The sequence below is a fragment of the Ailuropoda melanoleuca genome, chromosome 10 (genome assembly GCF_002007445.2).
Source record: "Ailuropoda melanoleuca isolate Jingjing chromosome 10, ASM200744v2, whole genome shotgun sequence".
Classification (NCBI taxonomy): domain Eukaryota; kingdom Metazoa; phylum Chordata; class Mammalia; order Carnivora; family Ursidae; genus Ailuropoda; species Ailuropoda melanoleuca.
Genome location: NC_048227.1, coordinates 1,240,669 through 1,259,781, shown reverse-complemented (window position 1 = coordinate 1,259,781; position 19,113 = coordinate 1,240,669). Strand labels below are relative to the sequence as shown.

At 57.0% G+C, this 19,113-nt stretch overlaps 1 protein-coding gene across 8 annotated transcripts in view; it reads left to right on the top strand.

Annotated features, from left to right (window-relative positions):
- Window positions 1-19,113, top strand: part of MAD1L1 (mitotic arrest deficient 1 like 1) — a 336,658-nt gene that overhangs the window by 260,474 nt on the left and 57,071 nt on the right. For all 8 annotated transcript variants that reach the window (XM_034669697.1, XM_034669696.1, XM_034669698.1 and 5 more), the window contains one exon: window positions 4,346-4,553. In XM_034669697.1, coding sequence (XP_034525588.1) covers window positions 4,346-4,553 — 208 coding nt within the window. The remainder of the gene's footprint in view (window positions 1-4,345; window positions 4,554-19,113) is intronic.

The window sequence follows — 19,113 nt, the reverse complement described above, 5'->3', positions numbered from 1 at the left end:
CTTCCGCACTCAGTGCCTTCCCCAGCCGACTCCTCGGGGCCCTGAGCCCCCACCGGGCTGCCACACCCTGCCCTCTGCTGGCCACAGGTGGCCTTCCTCTCTCTCTCTCTCCTGCCCTCTCTCTGAGGTGACACCAGAGGAGAGGGGCCCGGGGCCATGGCTTGTGACCCGCAGCTCTGGCCGAAGCTGGTGTCCCTGCCCTCCCCATCAGCGGGGGCTTGCGGGCTGCCCTCCCTGGGCCCGTAACACTGGGAGGTGTTTTACCTTCCAGAGGTGGGACACGGATCGGGGAGGATCCTGCCGCTCCTTCCACCATATCTCCTTCCTCCTCCCTTTCCGGGCTCATCCGGGGGGTCTGAGCTGGCGACTGCCCCCCTCCGGGCCCCATGGTGGCTGCACTGTCCTTCATTGACGTGGCGGGACCACAGCCACGGCAGCTTGAGCTCCTGTGCTGACCCCGCCTCACATAAGGGATGTGTCCACCGCCAGCCTCCTTCCAGGAATGAGATGATCGGAGTAAAGGCTGCCGTCCCGCCCCCACCCCGTTTTCCCTGGAACAGAGAGGAGAAACGTGTGGGCGGGAGTCCCCAGGGCAGTGGGAAGTGGGATTGTTGGAGAGAAGAGGAGAGGAGAGGGCACGTCACTGCGATCACTGCGGGTCGAGCGGGAAGGAAGATGGGCCATGCCCGTTCAGCTGCTCCAGGAGGCCTCGCTGATGGAGACGGGATGGGGTTGGGGGCCAGCGGCCTCCTGCCCAACTGCTCAGGAGACACCGGCCTCCCAGAGCACCTGGTGGGATGGGTCCGGGACCTTCCTCAAAGTGGCGGCAGCTCTCTGCTCCGGCAGACGCTGAGGCCTTTGAGATGGCCCTCTCCCTCCCTTGCCCTGCGGCAGCCCATGTCCTTGTCAGGGAGGCCAGGGAGTGATGGCCAGAGAGGCATGGCCCTTGCCGTGACCCCTCAGATGTCCCTCCTGACCGAGGAGGCAGCAGCCTCTGCCAGGTGGGGCATCTCCTGGTGCCTGAGCCCCCAGGAGCACCTACATGGGGGCCAGGGGCGTTGCAGAGGGGAGCTTCCGAGTCTGGCTGCTGCCCTGCGTCCACACACTTGGGGCACGGGGCGGGTCGTTTAGACCATACGCTGGGGCTGCTCTCAGCAGATCCAAGAGCATGAGGGAGAAGAGGTGAGACCCCCCCCACCCCAAGCTGGCACAGGGTCATCAGGGTCTCAGAGGCAGATCCCACGGGTGGCAGAGGCCCAGCAGAAGCGGGGCAGCGGTCTCCATGCCCCTTCCCCTTGGGGTTCTCTGACTTTCATACATGTGTGTAAGTCAGTTCAGTGCCCGTGTATGCGTGTGTGTCTGTAGGAGTATGTGTGTGCATCCGTCTGGGTGTGGGCAGCGTGTGTGTCTGGGTGCACACATGTGCGCGCGCACCTGTCTGCACACACGTGTGTATCTGTTTGTGTGTGTGCCTGTGTTCCTGCCCCCACTCCCGAGCGTGAGTAAACTCCAGTTCCGGTGCCGTCTGGACCGTCCTTGTGTCCAGGTGCACCTTTCCATCACGGCCGTGGGGCAGGACACCAGAAGCGAGTTTCCTCTGACTGACCGCGCTGGTAACCAGCATCCAGAGCCCCCGTGCCGGCCCCTCCTGCCCTCCACGGCACAGAGCAGTGTGGCCTGCTGCCGTGGGATGTGCCGTCGGGACTTACGGCATGTGCTCCGCTGTTCCGTGTTGTTTGTGATGCTCATTCTCCCGGACGGACGGTCTTCCACGTGGGGACCGCACACTGCGTTTGATGGGCGTGGACCACAGGACCAGGACCTGTTGGTGCCTGAATCCTGGTGGCCGTCTGTGCGAGGCCCCGAGTTTCCAGGCATAGGACGTCCACCTGCTCTCCTCGAGCAGACACACTGCCAAGTGGCGTTCTCAGGGCGGCTGTGTCAGTGCCCCTTCTCACCAGTGCCAGCTCTGGCCACTTGGTACCCTTGATGCTTGGTGTTTCCCATCTGCTCGGTGCCGGCCAGGCATTTGGGGAGGAGCACAGGGTATCTTGCTGCCGTTTTAATCAGCATCTCTCTGACGATTAATTTGCGCTCCATTTCATGCTTCGTTGGCCCTGCGGACATTTGTGCGAAGTGTTCGCATTTTTTGCCTACCTTAAACCTTGCATTGTCTGATTTTGCCGTGCTTGTTTGTGTGAGCTCTCTAGGGATTCTGGGCGTGAGTCCTGTGTCAGGTTTCCGTATGTCACATGTCGCCTCTGCCTGTCGCCTTCTCGCTCTGAGTCCAGCGTGCTTGTGCTCACGTGTGGCCAGCACCTTGGAACCTGTTTCAGAAAAACCTGTCTACTCCAAGGTCACGATGTCCTTTTGCGTTTTCTTCTAACGCTGTTTTGTTTACCTTCTGTTTGTAGGTTTGCCCTCCTCTGGAGTCGGGGTTTGTGTGTGCGGTGGGGTCAGGGTGACTGGGGCATCTTTTCGCCCCCCCATACCATTTACTGGGGAGACGACCTTTCCCCCAGTCTCCCATCTGTCCTTGCATCAGCAGCTCCCAGTCATCACCGCAGAGACTCCTGCATCATGGCACCTGCCAGGTGGCCCCGCAGCCATGCTCCCCTGCCGCAGGCCGAGGGGCTCACCCGGGCCCTGGTCAGGTCTGAGATTCCAGGTCATTCCCACATGCTTACTGAGCACTGCATGGAGGTTGGGCCTCACTCGCTCTCCGTCTCTGCGTCGCTCACTTTGTTTTCCCCGGGGCGGACAGGCCTCTTCCAGGCCGGGAGGGTGGAGGTGGACACATGGTGGACAGTTAGTGAGGCCTTCGTCCTCCAGCTGCAGCCTCAGGAAGGAGGAGGCTTCTTTCCCAGCCTTTCCTGGCAACTGAGGACAATGGCCCCGCCCAGTTGCAGGGCCCCCCTCACGCTGGTTTCCGGGGTCAGGCAGAGGGGGTTCCGCGTGGGCCCGCGTGGGCTGGTGTCCGCTTAGTGGGGTGGGGGCCTGCCCCTTCACGGGAGGCAGCTGCCAGGCAGGCAGTAGCAGCGGGAGCAGCAGAGGGGCCCTTCAAGGTGGGCCTGCTGGCTGAGGAGGGGGTCTCCTGTGGGGCATCCGTGGGGCACAGGGGCCCCAGCAGAGGCAGGTGATGAAGCAGGAGGAAAGCTGGATACGGTTACTTGAACCCCTGTGTCCACACGGAACCGGCACATGACTGCTCGTAGCGGCTTATCCATAATTGCCCAAACCAGAAGCGACCCAGGTGCCCCTCGAAAGTGAGCAGACCCACAAACTGGTGCGTCCACAAGAGGGAATGTTACTCAGCGCTAAAAAGAAATGAGCTAGCAAGCCAGCAAAGGAGAGGGGGAGCCTTCCGTGCATAGCGCTAAGTGAAAGAAGCCCGTTTGAAAAGGCTCCAGCTAGCCCTGTTCTGGAAAAGCCAGAACTGTAGAGGCAGTGAGTGTGGGGCCGGGACACATGACTGCATTTGTCAGCACCCAGTGAATCTGACCACGTGGCAACCGTCGATGTGTGCGTCACTGTGACGTCATCCGTGAGGCCACGGCCCAAGCTGGACTCCCGAGTGTGACAGACCAACCTTCCAGTGCTCGGAACAGCGCCCCGAAGCGGGACAGGGGCTGATCTCTGTGCCTGGGAAGCAGAGAGGCCGAACTGTGTGGGGAGTGGGCGGCGAGGGCAGTGGGGGAGGGGCTGGGCTGGGCCATGTCATGGTGGGGTGTGGAGGTAGCCGTCCATGTGAATGCGTGTTCAGTGTGAAAGACACAGGCAGCTGCATTTGCAAGTGTTTGTAGACTCAGCTGAGCGAGGTCCACGTCCACCCTGGTAAGCCGTTGACAGCCCTCGGCTGTTAGTAACAGGGACATGGGGCACGGCCACGTGGGGACTCTGAGCACTCTTCTCAGTCTTTCTCTAAGTCCTGTGTTGTTTTTTTCCATCTATGGACCTTGAGACAGCAGGGAGCATGGGAGCAAGGCCTGCAGGCGTGAGAACATTTGCCGATGGAGTGTTTTGAGTGTAGCACTTTCGAGATGCTTCTCCTGTTAGCTTTTACCACTGTTGAGTGGGAAGATGGAGAAGTACTCAGGTGGTCCCGAGCACCTGCAGCGTTCTGAAGGGCTGTGTCGCGGGTTTTTCCGTGTTTTCTCGCCCAGCTATTCCTTACCACTTCTTGCGGCAGGTAATGGCGCCATCATGGCTTGCTGGTCAGGACGTAGAGGCCTGGGGAGGGGGCGGCAGTCCCTGCCCTCACTCTCTGGTGTTGAGGCCCTGCGTCGATCACCAAAGCCTCGCGGCTTGGGTCCAGGCCGTGCTGACCTTCCCTGTGGTCCTGCAGGGCAGCTACGACCAGAGCAGAACCAAAGTGCTGCACATGAGCATGAACCCGGCCAGCGCAGCCAAGCAGCGGCTCCGTGAGGACCAGGCCCAACTGCAGGAGGAGTGCAAGCAGCTGCGGGAGCTCGTGCACGCCCTGGAGCGAGGTGGCCCCATCCCTGCCGACCTGGAGGCCGTCGCGAGTCTGCCTTCGTCCAAGGAGCTGACAGGTAGGTCCCTCACCCCTGCGTCCGTACTGTGGGCAGGGGGCCGCGGGAGGGCCTGGGCCCGAGTACTTCGCGGGCTGCAGGTCACGGCAGGAAGGGACTCCGGTAGCAGTGGGGAAGCAAGTAGCTGAACTCTTTCCAGCCCCCCTCACGCAGATTAATGCCATTCTTCAATGTATACGTGTCCCATTAATCATGAGTAGATCCGACACTCCTTGGAAATGGGGACCATCTTTCACGGGTCTGAGTACCTTTCATAGAGCCCAGAGTGCTGGTGCAGAGGTCAGCAGCGGTGCGGGGTGAGCCCGGACTCGGGAAGCTGCCTTTTCTAACGTGGGCCGCACCCACACGTGTAGCTCCGCAAATCAGGGTGACCCCCCGGAGCCCGCAGCTTGTCACCGCCGGCTCAGGAAGGTGACCCTCCTGTTCCCACCAAGTCCCGCGGGTGCAGAGAAAAGCGGCCCACCAGCAAAGGGGGGAGTGTCAGGGAGCCCCCGCTTGCCTGGGGTCACCGTACGCGGTGAGGGCCGTGTGCGGAAGCCAGCCTCTCAGCGCACGGAGCATGGCCGGGAGGGGCCTCCTGCCCAGCACTTCCCACCATGGCTCTGGCGAGGTCGCCGAGCCGTCAGTGTTGCAGAGCAAGGCGGCTGTTTCCTTGACTTTTCTCTGTGCGTTTCCGAGTTGGTCTTCCTGTGTGAAGCTCCTGCCGTCCTCCTTCTCCAGCGGGTCATCTCGTCCCCGTGCAGGCGGCGGGCACCAGCCGCCACCTTGTCTCCCTCAGCTGTGCCAAGCCCTGCCTAGAACTTGTTCTCCACGTGTCTTCTTGGTCAGGGGTCTTGGACGCAGCCCCCTCTCTGTCCCGTCTGCCTTTGTCGTCAGCCTGACCTGGGGTGAGCCGGTGGGCACACTTTGGGAGGTCTGGGGGTTTTATTTTTTGAATTTCAAGGTTGATGTAAACCCACAGAGAGGCGCTGCTGTAGCAAACTTGGAATCGGGAAAGTGGGTGGGTGGGTGTTTGAAGCGTGAGCAACGGTGGAGCCGAGAGCCTGTCTGAGCAGTGCCCCCGGAGCCCCCAAGGCCAGAGGTGGTGGTGGGTGGCCCCGGGGCAGGAGGATTAAGGGCGCTTGCCGGAGGGTGTAATTACGAGGCATCGGCCCCAGGTCTTCCACACAACACCGTGCAGTAGGCAGTGGCCTCACCCCCAGCAAAAATGAAGAGAGGAAACAAAACCAGGGTTATCCTCTTAGAGCCTGAATCTCAAAGAGCAGGCCCCGCAGTGGCAGGGCCTCCCCAGGAGCTTGTTCGTGACCCAGGATGTCGGGCTCCGTGTAGGGCCTGCTGGGTCGGACACGCCTGCAGCCCTCAGACGGTCCCCGGACGGGAACGCCAAGGCGAACGCGGAGGTGGTGCACGTGGGTGCCAGGACCCCCGCCACAGCCCACCCGGCTCTCCCTTCAGCCACCACAACACCCTCCGGATGGGCTCCTGTCGCAGAGGCGGACACTGGAGGCCCCGCCAGACCACACCTACCCCAGCGGGACCTGCGGGGCCCTCTGCTTGCTGTGAGCAGAGGCCCAGCACTGTCAGGCCCTCAGGGCGAGAACAGCACAAGTGGGAAGAGAAAGCCTCCGGGGATCGTACAAAATGTCTCCAGAGAGGAGGAAGTATGTGTTGCTTTAATTTGAAAAATATTTTCAGAGGAAACACATCAACTTTTAGAAGTTAAAAACACCAAAAGTGAAATGAAAGTCTAAACAGAAGACTTATAAAATTGGGGGAGTGTATGTGAACAGGAAAGCAGAAGGCCGGATGAAGGCAGGAGGGGCGTGGGGCACCCAGGAGAGGGCGGGGGCCCAGGGGACTCGTGGCGGGCCGGAGGGAGGCGCTCCACACTGGGATGTGTCGTCGTGGAACTTACAAATGCAGGAACGAAGGGACCTGTCGCCCCCTGGAAAGGGAGAAACAGAGGCCGCTCCGTTCTCTACTGCAGCCTGGGGAGCAAGAAAACTGCCGTGGGCCGGACTCCTGGTGCCCGAGGACCAGACGGCGGCTCACAGCCAGCCCCATGCTCAGGGCCATCAGGGAGGAATTCAGTTCTGTTTCCAAGGTTTGATGTCTGGAAAACCCTACCTTAACGTTCCCTCTCACGAAGCCTGTGAGGATGCATGCCCATGAAATGAGGGCAGGAACCTGGGAGCAAGACGTGGATACAGGAAGCCCGAGTGCCAGCCCTGGAGAGATGAGGACCCAGGACAGCTGCCCCAGGAGCAGCTGGAGCAAGTTGAGACTGGTCAAAAGGTTCTAGAACCGCTTCGGACAGATGAGGTCTCAGAGTGTAAGGTGTCCAGCGTTTTGAGAGATGGTGTGGACCAAAGCTTTCCTCACCTGTGTGCCGGACTCTCAGCTGGTGGTTCCCACCACACAGGGTACCCCAACGTGGACACCCGCTAGGGAGGTTCGCCGAGTCAGTCATGAGTACCCAGGAAACAGAGCCACTGAAAAAACAGGACCCTCCCCGGCTGCAGGGGAAGCAGAAAGTGTGGGGGAGAATGTCTTGGTCTCCTGCCCGGCCTGGCTCAAGTGGCTGCAGTCAGGACAGCATGGGGTCCAGATGCAAGTGACTCAGGGCATGGTGTCCCGGGAGAGGGCCGAGATCGGTAGGCACTGCCTCAGCTGTCTGACCCAGGAGCGCCGACGCCATCGTCGTTCCTCCGCAAGGAGTGAGTACCAAGGTAACCAGCCAGTGGGTGCAGCCGATGCCCCGAAGAAGTGGGAGACAGCCTTGACCCTCTGCTGGACTCTCGAATACTCTCTAAGACCCACCTGTGCGACAGAGTTGGCATAAAAACAAAGCCTAGAGTTTCAGACGTGTGCATGCACAAGTCAGGCTCGTGAAGGCCGGTGAGTGCCGGCCCCACCGAGGCATGAGGCTGGTCCCCGGAGACAGAGGCCAGGTCCTCAGGGAGGGGCCCTGCCTAGGGCTCGGGGTGGCCACAGGGCTGCTGCGGCAGGAGGCGTGGCCGGGGCTGCCTCTCCAGCGAGCTCCGGGGGAGCGGGGGCTCTGAGAACCGCTGAGTTTGCGGTCTGTGGTTGCCCACGGCCTCGTGCCAGGCGTTTGTCTCGTGTTTGCGGGAGAGGGAGGTAAGGCCCCAGCCCCACGCAGCTGCCCTAGCCCTGCGGGAGCGTGTGAGGACAGCCAGATGCCTCGCGGACAGCGCTTAAGCCCACAGGCGGACAGCCGGCCACTGCTGCTGGATGGAGGCAGGCGCGCAGACGGAGCCTGGGGCTTAGACAGCCTCCGTGGAGGCTGTGTTTGTTTCTGCCTGCAAGGCTCCGGCTTGACAGCAAACACGCCCTCCCCTGAGCCTCCCACACCGTCTGCAATGCTCACGGCTGCTGCAGCGCAGGGCCCGTGACCTCCCGCCAGAAGCAGAAGCCTCAGCACTTGCGGGCCCCTGGCCAGGGTGTCTGGGTACCCTGAAGATATACCACAGAGAGTGGGGCTCCAGGGGCCTCCCAGCCACCCGCAGATGCCCCCCACCTTGCCACCCTCCACCCTGGATCTCACAGGCCAGCCTGCCCTGCCACCTCCGAGCGGGCAGCTCCCCCCTGCCCAGGCCTGCGGCTATGCGGACCGGTGCTGCTGGGAGCAGCCAGGCTTGCTGTGGTCTGGGCTAGAGCGGACGGCCAGACAGGAGGCAGAAAACACATGCGGGGGCCCCCAGACCGACAATGGACCTTGTAGGAATGGGACCAGTTCCCTGACGACAGTCCAGACAGGCTCCCATCTGCTGTGCACAGGACACCTCCTTCGAGGTGGCCTTGCAGAGTGGCCCCCAAGCTCACCGCGGGTGCGCACTGCCCTCAGATGGAGCAGGTGCTCCATGGCAGGCGGCTGGACTGGTGGCGGGGGCCCGGCCCCTTGAGGAGAGCAGCTTTGCTGAACAGGAGGAGAAGGACCCGCCGGGTTAGCCGGGATGGGGGAAGGGGCACAGCCGCCCGCCCTTGCTAACTGAGCTCTCAGGGCTCGGGGGAGCTGGTCTGAGATTCTTCTGGGTCTTTGGCAAAGGAATTGCCGAACAACCCGTACGAGGGCCCAGCACCCTGGGTTGGTGGGAACCTAAGTCCTCAGCCTCCCCCAGCTGGCTCTGGACTCCTCACGGGGCCCCCTGCAGTACCCAGCTAGGCCAGGGAGATTATTAATTGCAGCTTAATCAGGTAATACATTAATATTAAAATAACCGAATCTTGTCAGCAGCACAGTGAAGGTGATCCAGTTTGTCACTGCCTGGCTGTGTGGGTGCCGCTGATCCCAAGGTGTCCCTGAGTAGGGGAGGGTGGTGGGGTGTGGGGCTCCTCGCCGGAACCCAGCTGCTGTGTCCGGGGAGGCGGACTGGGGCACAAACAGCAGGCTACTTCTTGCCTCAGCCGCTCCGTCCTCTCTGCGGGCTTACGGGGCGGCCTCCTCCCAGCTTCAGCCGGCCTGGCTCAGCTGGCGGGGAGCGGCAAGGCCATGGGTCGTGAGCCGGAGAGGTGCCGTCTGGCTGCTAGGCATGGTGGGGCGGCTCCACAAGCACGGGCCGTCTGAATTTCTGCCACCCGCGTGACCTCGGGCAAGGCAGTCACCCCAGGCTTCCACTGGCTCTCACGTATGTGAGGGTACAATGCTGCCATGGAGGAGATGGGGCGACTCGCTGTGGCCCCCGAGGCAGGGGCACACTCTCCCGTTAGCCAGCAACACTGGCCACCTGCTGCCTGCCGGACGCACAGGTGTCAGCGGGGCCTGTCCCTGCCCTTAGGACAGAGAGGGAGGAGCCGTGGGAGTCAGGGGCCTCAGAGCAGGCCCTGGTGCAGAGAGACAAGGGAGGGGGGAGACTGTGGCGGCTGGACAGCTTCCCTGGGCGAGGGCAGGGGCTCAGGCTGGGCTTTGTGGGCCAAATAGGAGGGGAGAAGGGCTGCTGTTCCAGGCAGGGGTCCCCTGAGCTTGTACCCTGCCCCCACCACGTGTGCCCATCCCTGTGTGGGGCTGCAGCAAGTGCTCCCCTTGCATGCTGCCAGCAAGGAATGCACAATCGGGCGGGGAAAGAAGACCAACGTGCCCAAAGAATCCAGGAAGCAACGTAGAGTCTCTCCAGCCACCTCGGACCCCCACCCCAGATGAGCTCTCCCATTGTCCCCCAGGGGCGGGCACTGGAAGCTGCAGGAGGGTCCTGGTCTGGGGCTTTCCTGACCTACCTGCCCTGCAGAACAGCCTTCACCCCCCAGGCCTGGCAGCAGGTGGGAAAGGAGGGGTGGCCTGGGTCTTTGAAACCTCTGGCCCGTGCCTGAGTGCACACACTTGGGGTGGATCTGAAAAGCACCACAGAGGCTTTAAAACAGAGCAGACATTGAATCTGCGCTTCCAGAACGGGGTCAGGCGCACCCAGATACACTGTTATCAAACTGCCGGAGACAGGAAACCACCACACAGGTGCTTGTGGGAGCAGTAGCCTGTTTTCTCGGGGCACGTTCTTGGTGGGGAACGGCTGGGTCCCTGGTCAGCACGTGGTTGGCTTCCTAAAAACTGGCCCCTATCCCACAGTGTCCACACGTGGCCTGTGGCCGTGTGTCCCCGCGGGCGCCGCTGCTGCGGGGGTGATTCTCCTGTGTGCGCATGTGTGCGTGCTTGTGCGTGTGTGTGCTCGCGTGTGTGCATGCTTGCGTGCGTACACATGTGTGCACGTGCGTGCTTGTGTGTGTGTGTGTGGTGCAGCACGTCACGTCCTACCTGGCACTTCCCCAGTGTCTGAAGATGAGCACCTGCAGCGCCCTGGGCCGTCCCTGCGTCCTCTGGGGTAGGTCTCTGTTCCAGTTTCCCCCTTATTGGATTGTTTTCTTTGTATTGAGTTCAGGGAGTTTCATTTTCTAGCAGCGTCCTTCTCAGAGCAAACATTTTTCATTTGCTCTCGGACAATGAATTTTCCTTTTACAGGCGTGTCATCAGAGAACCCTGCCGGACCCAAGGTCAAGACGCTTTTTTCTTACGTTTCCCACCAAGAGTTTTTCAGTTTTACGGTTAAATCTGTGATCTGTCTAGAGTTTCGCACACGATGTGAGGTTTAGGTTGAGGTGATTTTCGAGAGGGGTTCACGGGAATGTCCAGTTCCAGCATCCGCCGTGGAAAAGCATCTTGTGCCTTCACTGAATTACCCTTGCTCCGTTGTCCTGTCTGCTGGCTGAGTTATGTGGGCCTCCTTCTGTGCCCCGTCTCCTGTCCCTTCGCTGCCGCTGCCCTCGCTGGCGGCCGTAGCTGGACACTCATCGCCCGTACCACACATCCTCGGACTCGGTCATCCTCTTCATGAGCGCCTTGCCCGTTCCCGTCCCACTGCCTTTCCACATAAATGTGAGATTCAGCCGGACACTTTTATGGCATCCCATTAAATGTGCAGATCTGTTTGGGGAGAACCGTACCTCTAAGTGGTGAGTCCTTCCACCCAGAACACCATGTGTCTCCACTGACCCATCAGCGGTTCCTGATTCTCTGCACACACACCCACGAAGTGCTTTGTTGGAAACGTCCTGAAGTGTTTCCTTCTTATTGTTTTAAATTCTTGGAGTTATTTTGTGTGTGTGTGTGTGTGTGTGTGTGTGTGTGTGTGTGGTGTGTTTACTGTTTCTTGTTGATCTTGCTTTGTGTATAGAGGTAGGGTTGGTCTTGTGTCCTGTGACCTCGAAGAACTCATGTACCAATTTCAGGAGGGTCTTGTTTTGATTTTGTTCATTTTATTCTTTGCAGTCGTGCCGTTTGTGAAGAGGGACTATTCTATATTTCCCATAAAGCCTGGGTGCCTGCGTTCCATGTTCTTGCTGTCCTGCCTGGCCAGCACTTCAGTGTGGTGCTGAGTGCTGGTGAGCGAGGGCGTGCCGGCTGCAGTCCTCATCTCCTGGGGGACATTCAGTCCCTCCCCACTGCCAGGCTGTGAGCTACAGGCTCTGTGTAGATGCCTTTTGTCGAGTTGAGGAATCCCCCCTAAGCGTGCTGAGATGGTGTATCGTGTTGGATGTTGAATTTTGTATCTCCATCAATGGATAAGATTGTGTGTTCTTTCTTCCTTAGACTGTCAGTGTGGGGAATTACTTGTGAAATTTTTCAATTTTGAACCAGCCTTGTATTCCTGGAATAAATTCCTCTTGGTTGTGGTATATTCTTCCATTTTATGTTGCCGGATTCAACTTGCTAGTATTTTGTCAGGAATTTTTGTGTCATTGTTCATACTGGTCCGTAGTTGTCTTGTCCTGTCCTTGTCTGACTTGATTATTAGCATAATGAATGAAATGAGTCAGAAAGTGTTCCTTCCTCTTCTGTTTTCTAGAGGAGATGGTGTCAAATTGGCATTACTTCTTCTTTAGCTGTTTTGTAGACACCTGCTGAACACCATCTGGACTTGTAGATTTGGGTCGTTTTAATAGTTATAGGGACCATGGACTGAACGGTAGTGCCCCCCTCCCAATACACACAATTTATATGTTGAGCCCCTCATTCCCAATGTGATGGTGTTAGGAAGTGGGGTCTTGAGAGGTGATGAGGTCATAAGGGTGGGGCCCCCAAGAATGGGACCACTGCCCTCAGAAGAGAGACCTAGAGCGCTCCCTCACTCCTTCCACCACGTGAGGGCACAGTGAGAAGACACTGTGAGCCAGTAACTGGACCCTCACCACACCCCAAATCTGGCACCTTCACCTTAGACTCCCCAGCCTCCAGAACCACGAGGGTGTGGATAAGCCACCCAATCTGTGGCGTTCTGTGACAACAGCCCGGATGGACTAAGAACATAGGAGTATCAGCTTGTCTGGTTTTTCTTGGGTCAATTGTGGTAGTTTGTGGGGTTTTGTAGGAATTGGTTCTTTATGTCTAAGCTGTGAAATTTATCACAGGAATTGTTTGTACTGTTCTTTTACTAATTTTATAATCACTGTTAAGTCTGTAGCATGTGCCCTCTCGTTCCTTCCTGATTTTGGTAATTTGTGTCTTCGCTTTTTTTTCCTTTGTCAGCTTTGATGAAGATTTATCCATTTGATCAGCCTTTCAAAGACCTAGCTTTCGGTTTTATTGGTTTTTCAGAATTGTTACTGTGTTTTCGATTTTACCGATTTTTGCTCATTTCCTTGTTACTTCCTTTGGTTTGCTTTCTCTGGCTTCCTCTTGCTGTTTCTTAAGCTGGAAAGTGGGATTGCTCACTTGAGATCTTTTTTTTGTTTTCTGAAATAAGCATTTAATGCTATAAATTTCCACCTGAGTACTGCTTTAGCTGCGTCCACAAATTTTAGTGTGTTGTTTCATTTCTGTTCAGTTCAAAAATTTTTCAAATTTCCTTTAAGATGTCCTCTGTGATTCATACATTGTTTAGAAATATGTTTTTAGTTTCAAAATGTCTGGGGATTTTCCAGGTGGCTTCCTTTTATTGATTTTTGGTTTAATTCCATTACATTTAGGGAACACATTTTGTATAATTTGTTTTTTAATTCAAGATTTGTCTGGTGGCCAATACTCAGCAATCTTAGCAAATGCTCTGTGTACGTCCGATAGGAAGGTGTAGTCTGTCTTTTAATCGGTGTGTTTAGACCACTTATATTTAATGTAATGTTTTAATATATTTGGAGTTAGGCCTGCCATTTATGATTAGTTTTGCTTGCCCTCTCTGTGTTTTATTCCTGTTTTCCCATTTATACCAATTTCCAGATTATTTGAACATTTTTTAGTATCCCATTTTGATATAGCTTGGGTTTTTTTAATTCATTGTATCTCTTTGGACACTTTTTGAAGTGACTTCTCCAGGGATCACAATACACACATTTACTTTTCACAGTACCCTTGTACCTGCTGTTTTACCTCTTGGAATGTCAAGATCTTGCCGTGACAGGCCTCCTGCCCACCCGCCTCCTGTATGCGAGTGGTCACAGGTCATTTCCTCCACATAAACTGAGAGCCCTGCCATGAAATGTGGTAGTTTTTCCTTTGAACTGTCATACATAGTTTAAAGAGCATAAGAGGGAAAAACGGTTCAGGATTTTTACCTAGACATTTAGAATTCCTGTTGCTCTGTCTCCATTCCCAACATTCCAAGCTTCCCCTGCTGTCGGCTCCCCAGGAGTTTCTTTCAGAGGGCCTGTGCTGGCACCAGGTCCCTATTTCCTTCCTTGTGTCGACCCCATCTTGCCCTCACTCCTGAAGGACGCCCCTGCTAATTCTGGATGAGGGGTTCTATCAGCATAGTGGACATCGACATTGCTACCTCTGGCCTCCACGGCTTCTGATGAGTCACCTGCAGTCATTCGGATAACCGGCCCTCAGTGTAAGAGACACAGAGCATCGGAAACTCAGATCGCAGATGATGGTGTTTGTAAGTTAAAAGTGGGGAACAGGAGAGTGGCAGCATCTGGGGGCAGGGGGCCTGTACATCGACATGCTCTCTGCAGCCTATTTCAGTGGTAAATACTGTTCCCGAGGGGACAATGACACGTGAGGTCCGTGTGGGGCGTTTGTAGAGTCTTGCTTGGCAGTTCTACCGTCTCCGTTATTCTGGGTCGACACCTGTTGGCTGTGTGTTTCCTAGCACGTTAGTACTTTCTTGGTTCTTCAGATGCTGCTTAATTTTGGATGTTTTCTGTAGGTTTTGGATGCCGTATTAGGAGAGTCTCGGTCTTTTTGCAGTTCTGTGGAGAATATTAATCTCAGTCGGTTGGTTTCAGCAGGTGGTCTGTGCAGGTGGACTGAGGGGGCAGTCCCCGTGCCCTCTGAGAGCTGTGCTTCCACACCCGTTGAGTTTCGGGACCTGCACCACAGTCTCCATGGCCCATGTGGGTGCCAGGCATGCCCTCCAGAGTCCCCTCTCCTGATCCCTCACATTTTCTGGCCAGAAACCCTGAGCTTTGCTTTCCCTGCTCTGCTGTGTACTTCCCACAACTGCATCAGCATTAGGGCCAACTGGGATTCACCCCACTGTCCTGAGGTCACAGCTCTCGAGGTGCTAGGCGCCCGCCTAGCTGCACCCACACCTCCATGGTGTTGCCAAGGACCTGGAGGAGAAGGGGACGAGAGAAGAGGAAGAAGAGGGATTTCTCCTACGTCCTTCTCTCAGCTCTGTCTTCATCCAGTCCAGGCTCCTGTGCCTCTCGTCAGGGGGCGGGGAGGCACACACCAGGAGCCAAATAAACGAGCAACAGCCACCAACGTTGGCGAAGTCCAGCCGTCAGGCTTACCCCGTGTGGAGGAGGCAGCCAAGCAGCCCCGTAACTGTTACAGGAGTTGGAGCTTCCAAGAAAGACATCTCCAGGCCCGGGTATTTTCACTGCTGAATTTTACCAAAGGACAGTTAACACTGGTTCTGTACAATTTCTTTAAGAAAAGTGAAGCGGGAGCACTTTTGAACTCATTTTGTGAAGTAAACATTACCCTAATTTGAAAACCAGTGACAGGACAGAAAACAAGACCTATAGGAATTTATATTGTATTTATTCCAGGATTCAAATAGCCATTGATGTCATCCGTTTCCTCAGCGTGATCTAATCAGTTGATGCAGTAATTTGACAAAATTCAACACCCAGGAAAACTCTCAGCAAACTAAATAAAGAGGGGGCTTCCGCAGCCTGACAAAGAACGTCTGCAAGTACCCCCACACCAGATCCATGCTTCCCCAAGACCAGAAATAAGGCAGCCGTGGTCTAGCGCCCTGAGTTGTCATGGTGGAAGTCCCGGTCTGGGCCGCCAGGAAGGGCAGGCATCGGGACGGGAAGGGAGGGAGCACAAGTGTTCCTCTACAGATGACTGTCTGTGTAAAACCCCAAGAAGTAAGAACAAACAGGAAGACTGGTGAAGTGAGTTCGGCATGGATTGCTGCGGTCCAGCTGATCGTGTTGTAGCCTGCGGCCTTGATGTGATACGGGAGTGCGTGTGTACGTAAGAAGCACGTGTGTTATGTGTGATGCACTGCAGTGGACACATGGACACTGAGGTCAGAAACATGATGCTGTTCCTGTTCACTCTCAGCAAGTGCAATTCCTGGGTGTGAGTGCAGCGAAACACGTCAAGGACCCCTATGCTGCACACTACAGAGCAACGCTCTGAGCGGAGGGGGAAATGCGATGCGCTCCGGGTGAGAAGATCGCACACGGCGCGCGTCCGCTCACCCAGGCTGGCGCGGGGACTCCTGCAGTTACAGCAGTGGCGTTGGCGCCGTTGGCCCTCGGGTCCCGTCCTCAGCCACCGGCAGCCTCTCCCTGCGGGGGCAGCTGCTCCACGCGCCCTCTCCAGCATGAGCGCCTTCGCTGAAAGGCAGGCTTGAGTTCGCGCCTTCGTCTTTCCTGGAGCTGGAACTCATGAGTGTTTCCAGGAGCGTCACATAGTCACCAGAAACCATTAACAACCCCGATGCCCTTTAACGGGCAAGTGGAGAACAGGCGGTCCATCCGCCAGTGGAACACTGCTCCGTGTCAGAGTGACCACCTGCTGGCCACCTGGGGGCGTGGAAGGGCCTCCGAAGCCCCGTCCTGGGGGAGGAGCCAGTCCCCGGGCTGCGCACTACAGGGTCCCTAAGACGGGACACTGGGAGGGCAAGCGTGCGGTCAAGGAACAGGTGTGGTGGCAGGTGTTGGGTCCCAGGGTACGAAGCGTGTGGCAGATAGCTGTCCGGGGTGATGGAGTGGCCCTGGATGTTGGAGGTGGTGGCCTTGCAGCCCTGTACACCAAAAAGTGTCAGTTTTACTGCAGTTTTTTTAAATTTTAGATAAAAATGGTGCCTCATTTTAATGCACATCCCTTCACTCACTAACAAGGAAGAATGTGTCTTATCTGCTCTTCCACGGTGGTCTCACCAAGTCCTTACTCCTCGATCGCCTCTTTATTCAGTTTGTGTAGAAGCTTCTAGTTTTTCTTTATGATTATTTTCTATAAAAAGTTTCAACTGTTTTTGGGTTCTCTTCTATTAATTCTATTACTTTTAAGCTTAGAAAGTCCTTTTCATAAATAATCCTGTTTTCTTCTGGGATTTTTTTGAGGGGGTGCTTATTTTTCACATTTGAAGATTTACTTGGAACTTATCTTGTGTGTTGAGCAAGGTCAGGGTTTAAGGTGACCTCTTCCCAAACCACTGAGCAGTCGCCCAGCTCCCGTTTATTGTGTAATCATTCCTCGTTCCACACATTGATGACGTGTCTTTATCTTTGCGAGGTTCTGATACGTAACAGGATCCATAGTTGTGTTTTTTGTTTATTTCATTTACCTCTACTATATTGATTTTATAATTGTAACTTTGAGATAAGCTCCAGTATCTGGTATAAAGCAAGGGGTTACTTTTTTTCACTTAGAGACTTTCTTGCCTGTTTATTATTCTAAAGGAATTTCAGAATTACTCTGTCAAGTTGAAGAAAAAGCCGTGGAGGTTTTGGCTTTTATTTCAAATTGCATTAAGTTTGTAAATTACTTTGGTGGGCGAGTTTTTAGCTGCAGCTTGCTGTCTCTGGGCAGGGAGGGCTCCCACGCACAGGCCTGCCCCAGTCCCCTGCTGCTGGGCTGGGATGCTGAAATGCAGGGTCCCAAGCCTCTCCGCTCCTCCTCCCGCCCTCCAAGCCCTGCTGTGCTGCCCCCGTCATGTCCAGACATGTAGTTGTCTTTGAAAGGGAGGAGCCGGGCCACGTCCACTCCATCTTTCTGGGCCAGAAGTCCTCATGAAGCTACTGTAGCAAGTTCTCAGTGACCCTGCTGTTCAGCCCAGCTCGGGATGCTAGGCGTCCCTGGTCCTGCACCCTGAGCATGTTCTATGCCCACTCTGTCCTCCCACTTGCTGGACAGCTCACCACTGCGTGGCGGGCATCCACATGGTGGGGCACCAGGATGAGGAGGGAGAAGTCCCAGGCTTGGGGTGCAGTGCTCTGTGGCCCCGCGGGCTCTGGGAGCTGCTGTGTGGCCGACCGTGTGCCCACCTTCTGGGTGCTGCAGATCTCTCGGGAGGACCGGGGGTGCACAGGCGTGGGCATGGGGGCATGGCTCCCCAGATGCGTCTGCACGAGGTTCTCTCGTTCCCTGGAGTTAAGTTGGGTCCCGGACAGCAGGGCCTCTTGAGCCGGTGATGGAAGAGCTGCTCGGACTCGAGAAATCCGAAGACCCCGGAGTCTGAGTTTTAGAATCAGGCCCCACTTGCTTCTGGAAGGTCCCACTCTGCCGCTCAGCTGTGTGACCTTGGGCCAATTTCTGCACCTTCCCCCTCCGTCCCCCCACACCCCTGACGTCAGCCCCCTTGGCTCCCTCCCGAGGCTAATTACCTGGGCTCAGGGCCATCGTGGAGGCTGCCTTCTGCGCCCACACAATGCCTGTGGGAGCGTGCGGGGTGCACCTGGTGTGCGGTAATGGTGATAAAGGCCGTTGTCATCAGCCCCATTGACCTGGACCCGCATGGGAGCCTGTCTGTCAAGGCAGGACCATCCTGGGCAGAGAAGCAGGAATGGCACCACGTGCCCTGCAGCCCGGCACTCCACCCCCTGACTCTGTTCCACATGCTGACCTACCAGCTTGGACTGAGGCATCCGCCTTCATTCAAAGGCAAGAGTCTGGGCCCCGTGCCCCAGGGCAGGCAGAGTGGGCAGAAAAAACCCTGGAAGGCTTCGCTTTGGTGGAAGTCGCCAGGTGGCCCAAGGGTCAGAGGGCACACCTAACAGCTGGGTGGTCCGGGCAGGGCATGCCCTTTGTGTGCCCCTTGGCTCCCCTCCTGTCAGAGGAGGGCTGCTGAGACCCTGAGCCAGGGGGCGGTCGGCAGTATTCTCGCAGATTCTCCCGAGAAGGGGGGGCTGGGAGAATCACAGCAAAGGCACGTAGGCATGAGGCAGCTACCCGGAGCTGCTGGAACTGACGTCACTGTCCCAGACTGCGGAGCCAGCCCCTCCCTGACCTCCATGCCAGTGGTGCGTCCTCTTCGGACCTGCTCCCCTCCTGCCTCCTCCCCCTGTAGAAGCCGCGTGAGCACACTGGCCGCCCGGACCATCTCCGCCTCCTTTATTCACTCGCACCTGAGGGGTCCTTCTGCCGATGAGCAGACAGTCCTGGTTCTGGGCATGAGGCACTGATACCTCCCCGGAGCCTCGGTCTTGGTCACTCATCTGTTGATTGGGAAAACGTCCTCTCTCTGACTTCACAAGGTCGTTAGGACTCGGGCGTATAGAGGCGGTAACAGCCTTGCTGGCGGTCCTGCACAGAGGCCGCAGACCTCGGGCGGACGGCGTGGTGGGCCAGCCTGCTGCGGGGCCCTGGGAGTGTCTCTGCTCCCCTGCCGTGGCGTCTGCGGGTGGTGCGCGTTGTAGTCCCGCCGGGGTGGGCTGGAGACAGAGCCCAGAGGGCTGGCAGGAGGGGCTCCTGCGGCCAGACCCGCAGAAGGGTAGGCACTTGTCCTGAGTCCCGGCGCTGGGAGCACGCAACTTGTGGCAGCTGTTGTCCAGGAGAGCCCTGCTCCCCACTACGCACAGCGGAGCTGAGCCAGGCTGCACTCGCGTCTTGGCAGCTGTTCCGCGTTCGCGTATGCTCCGCCAGGTCCCT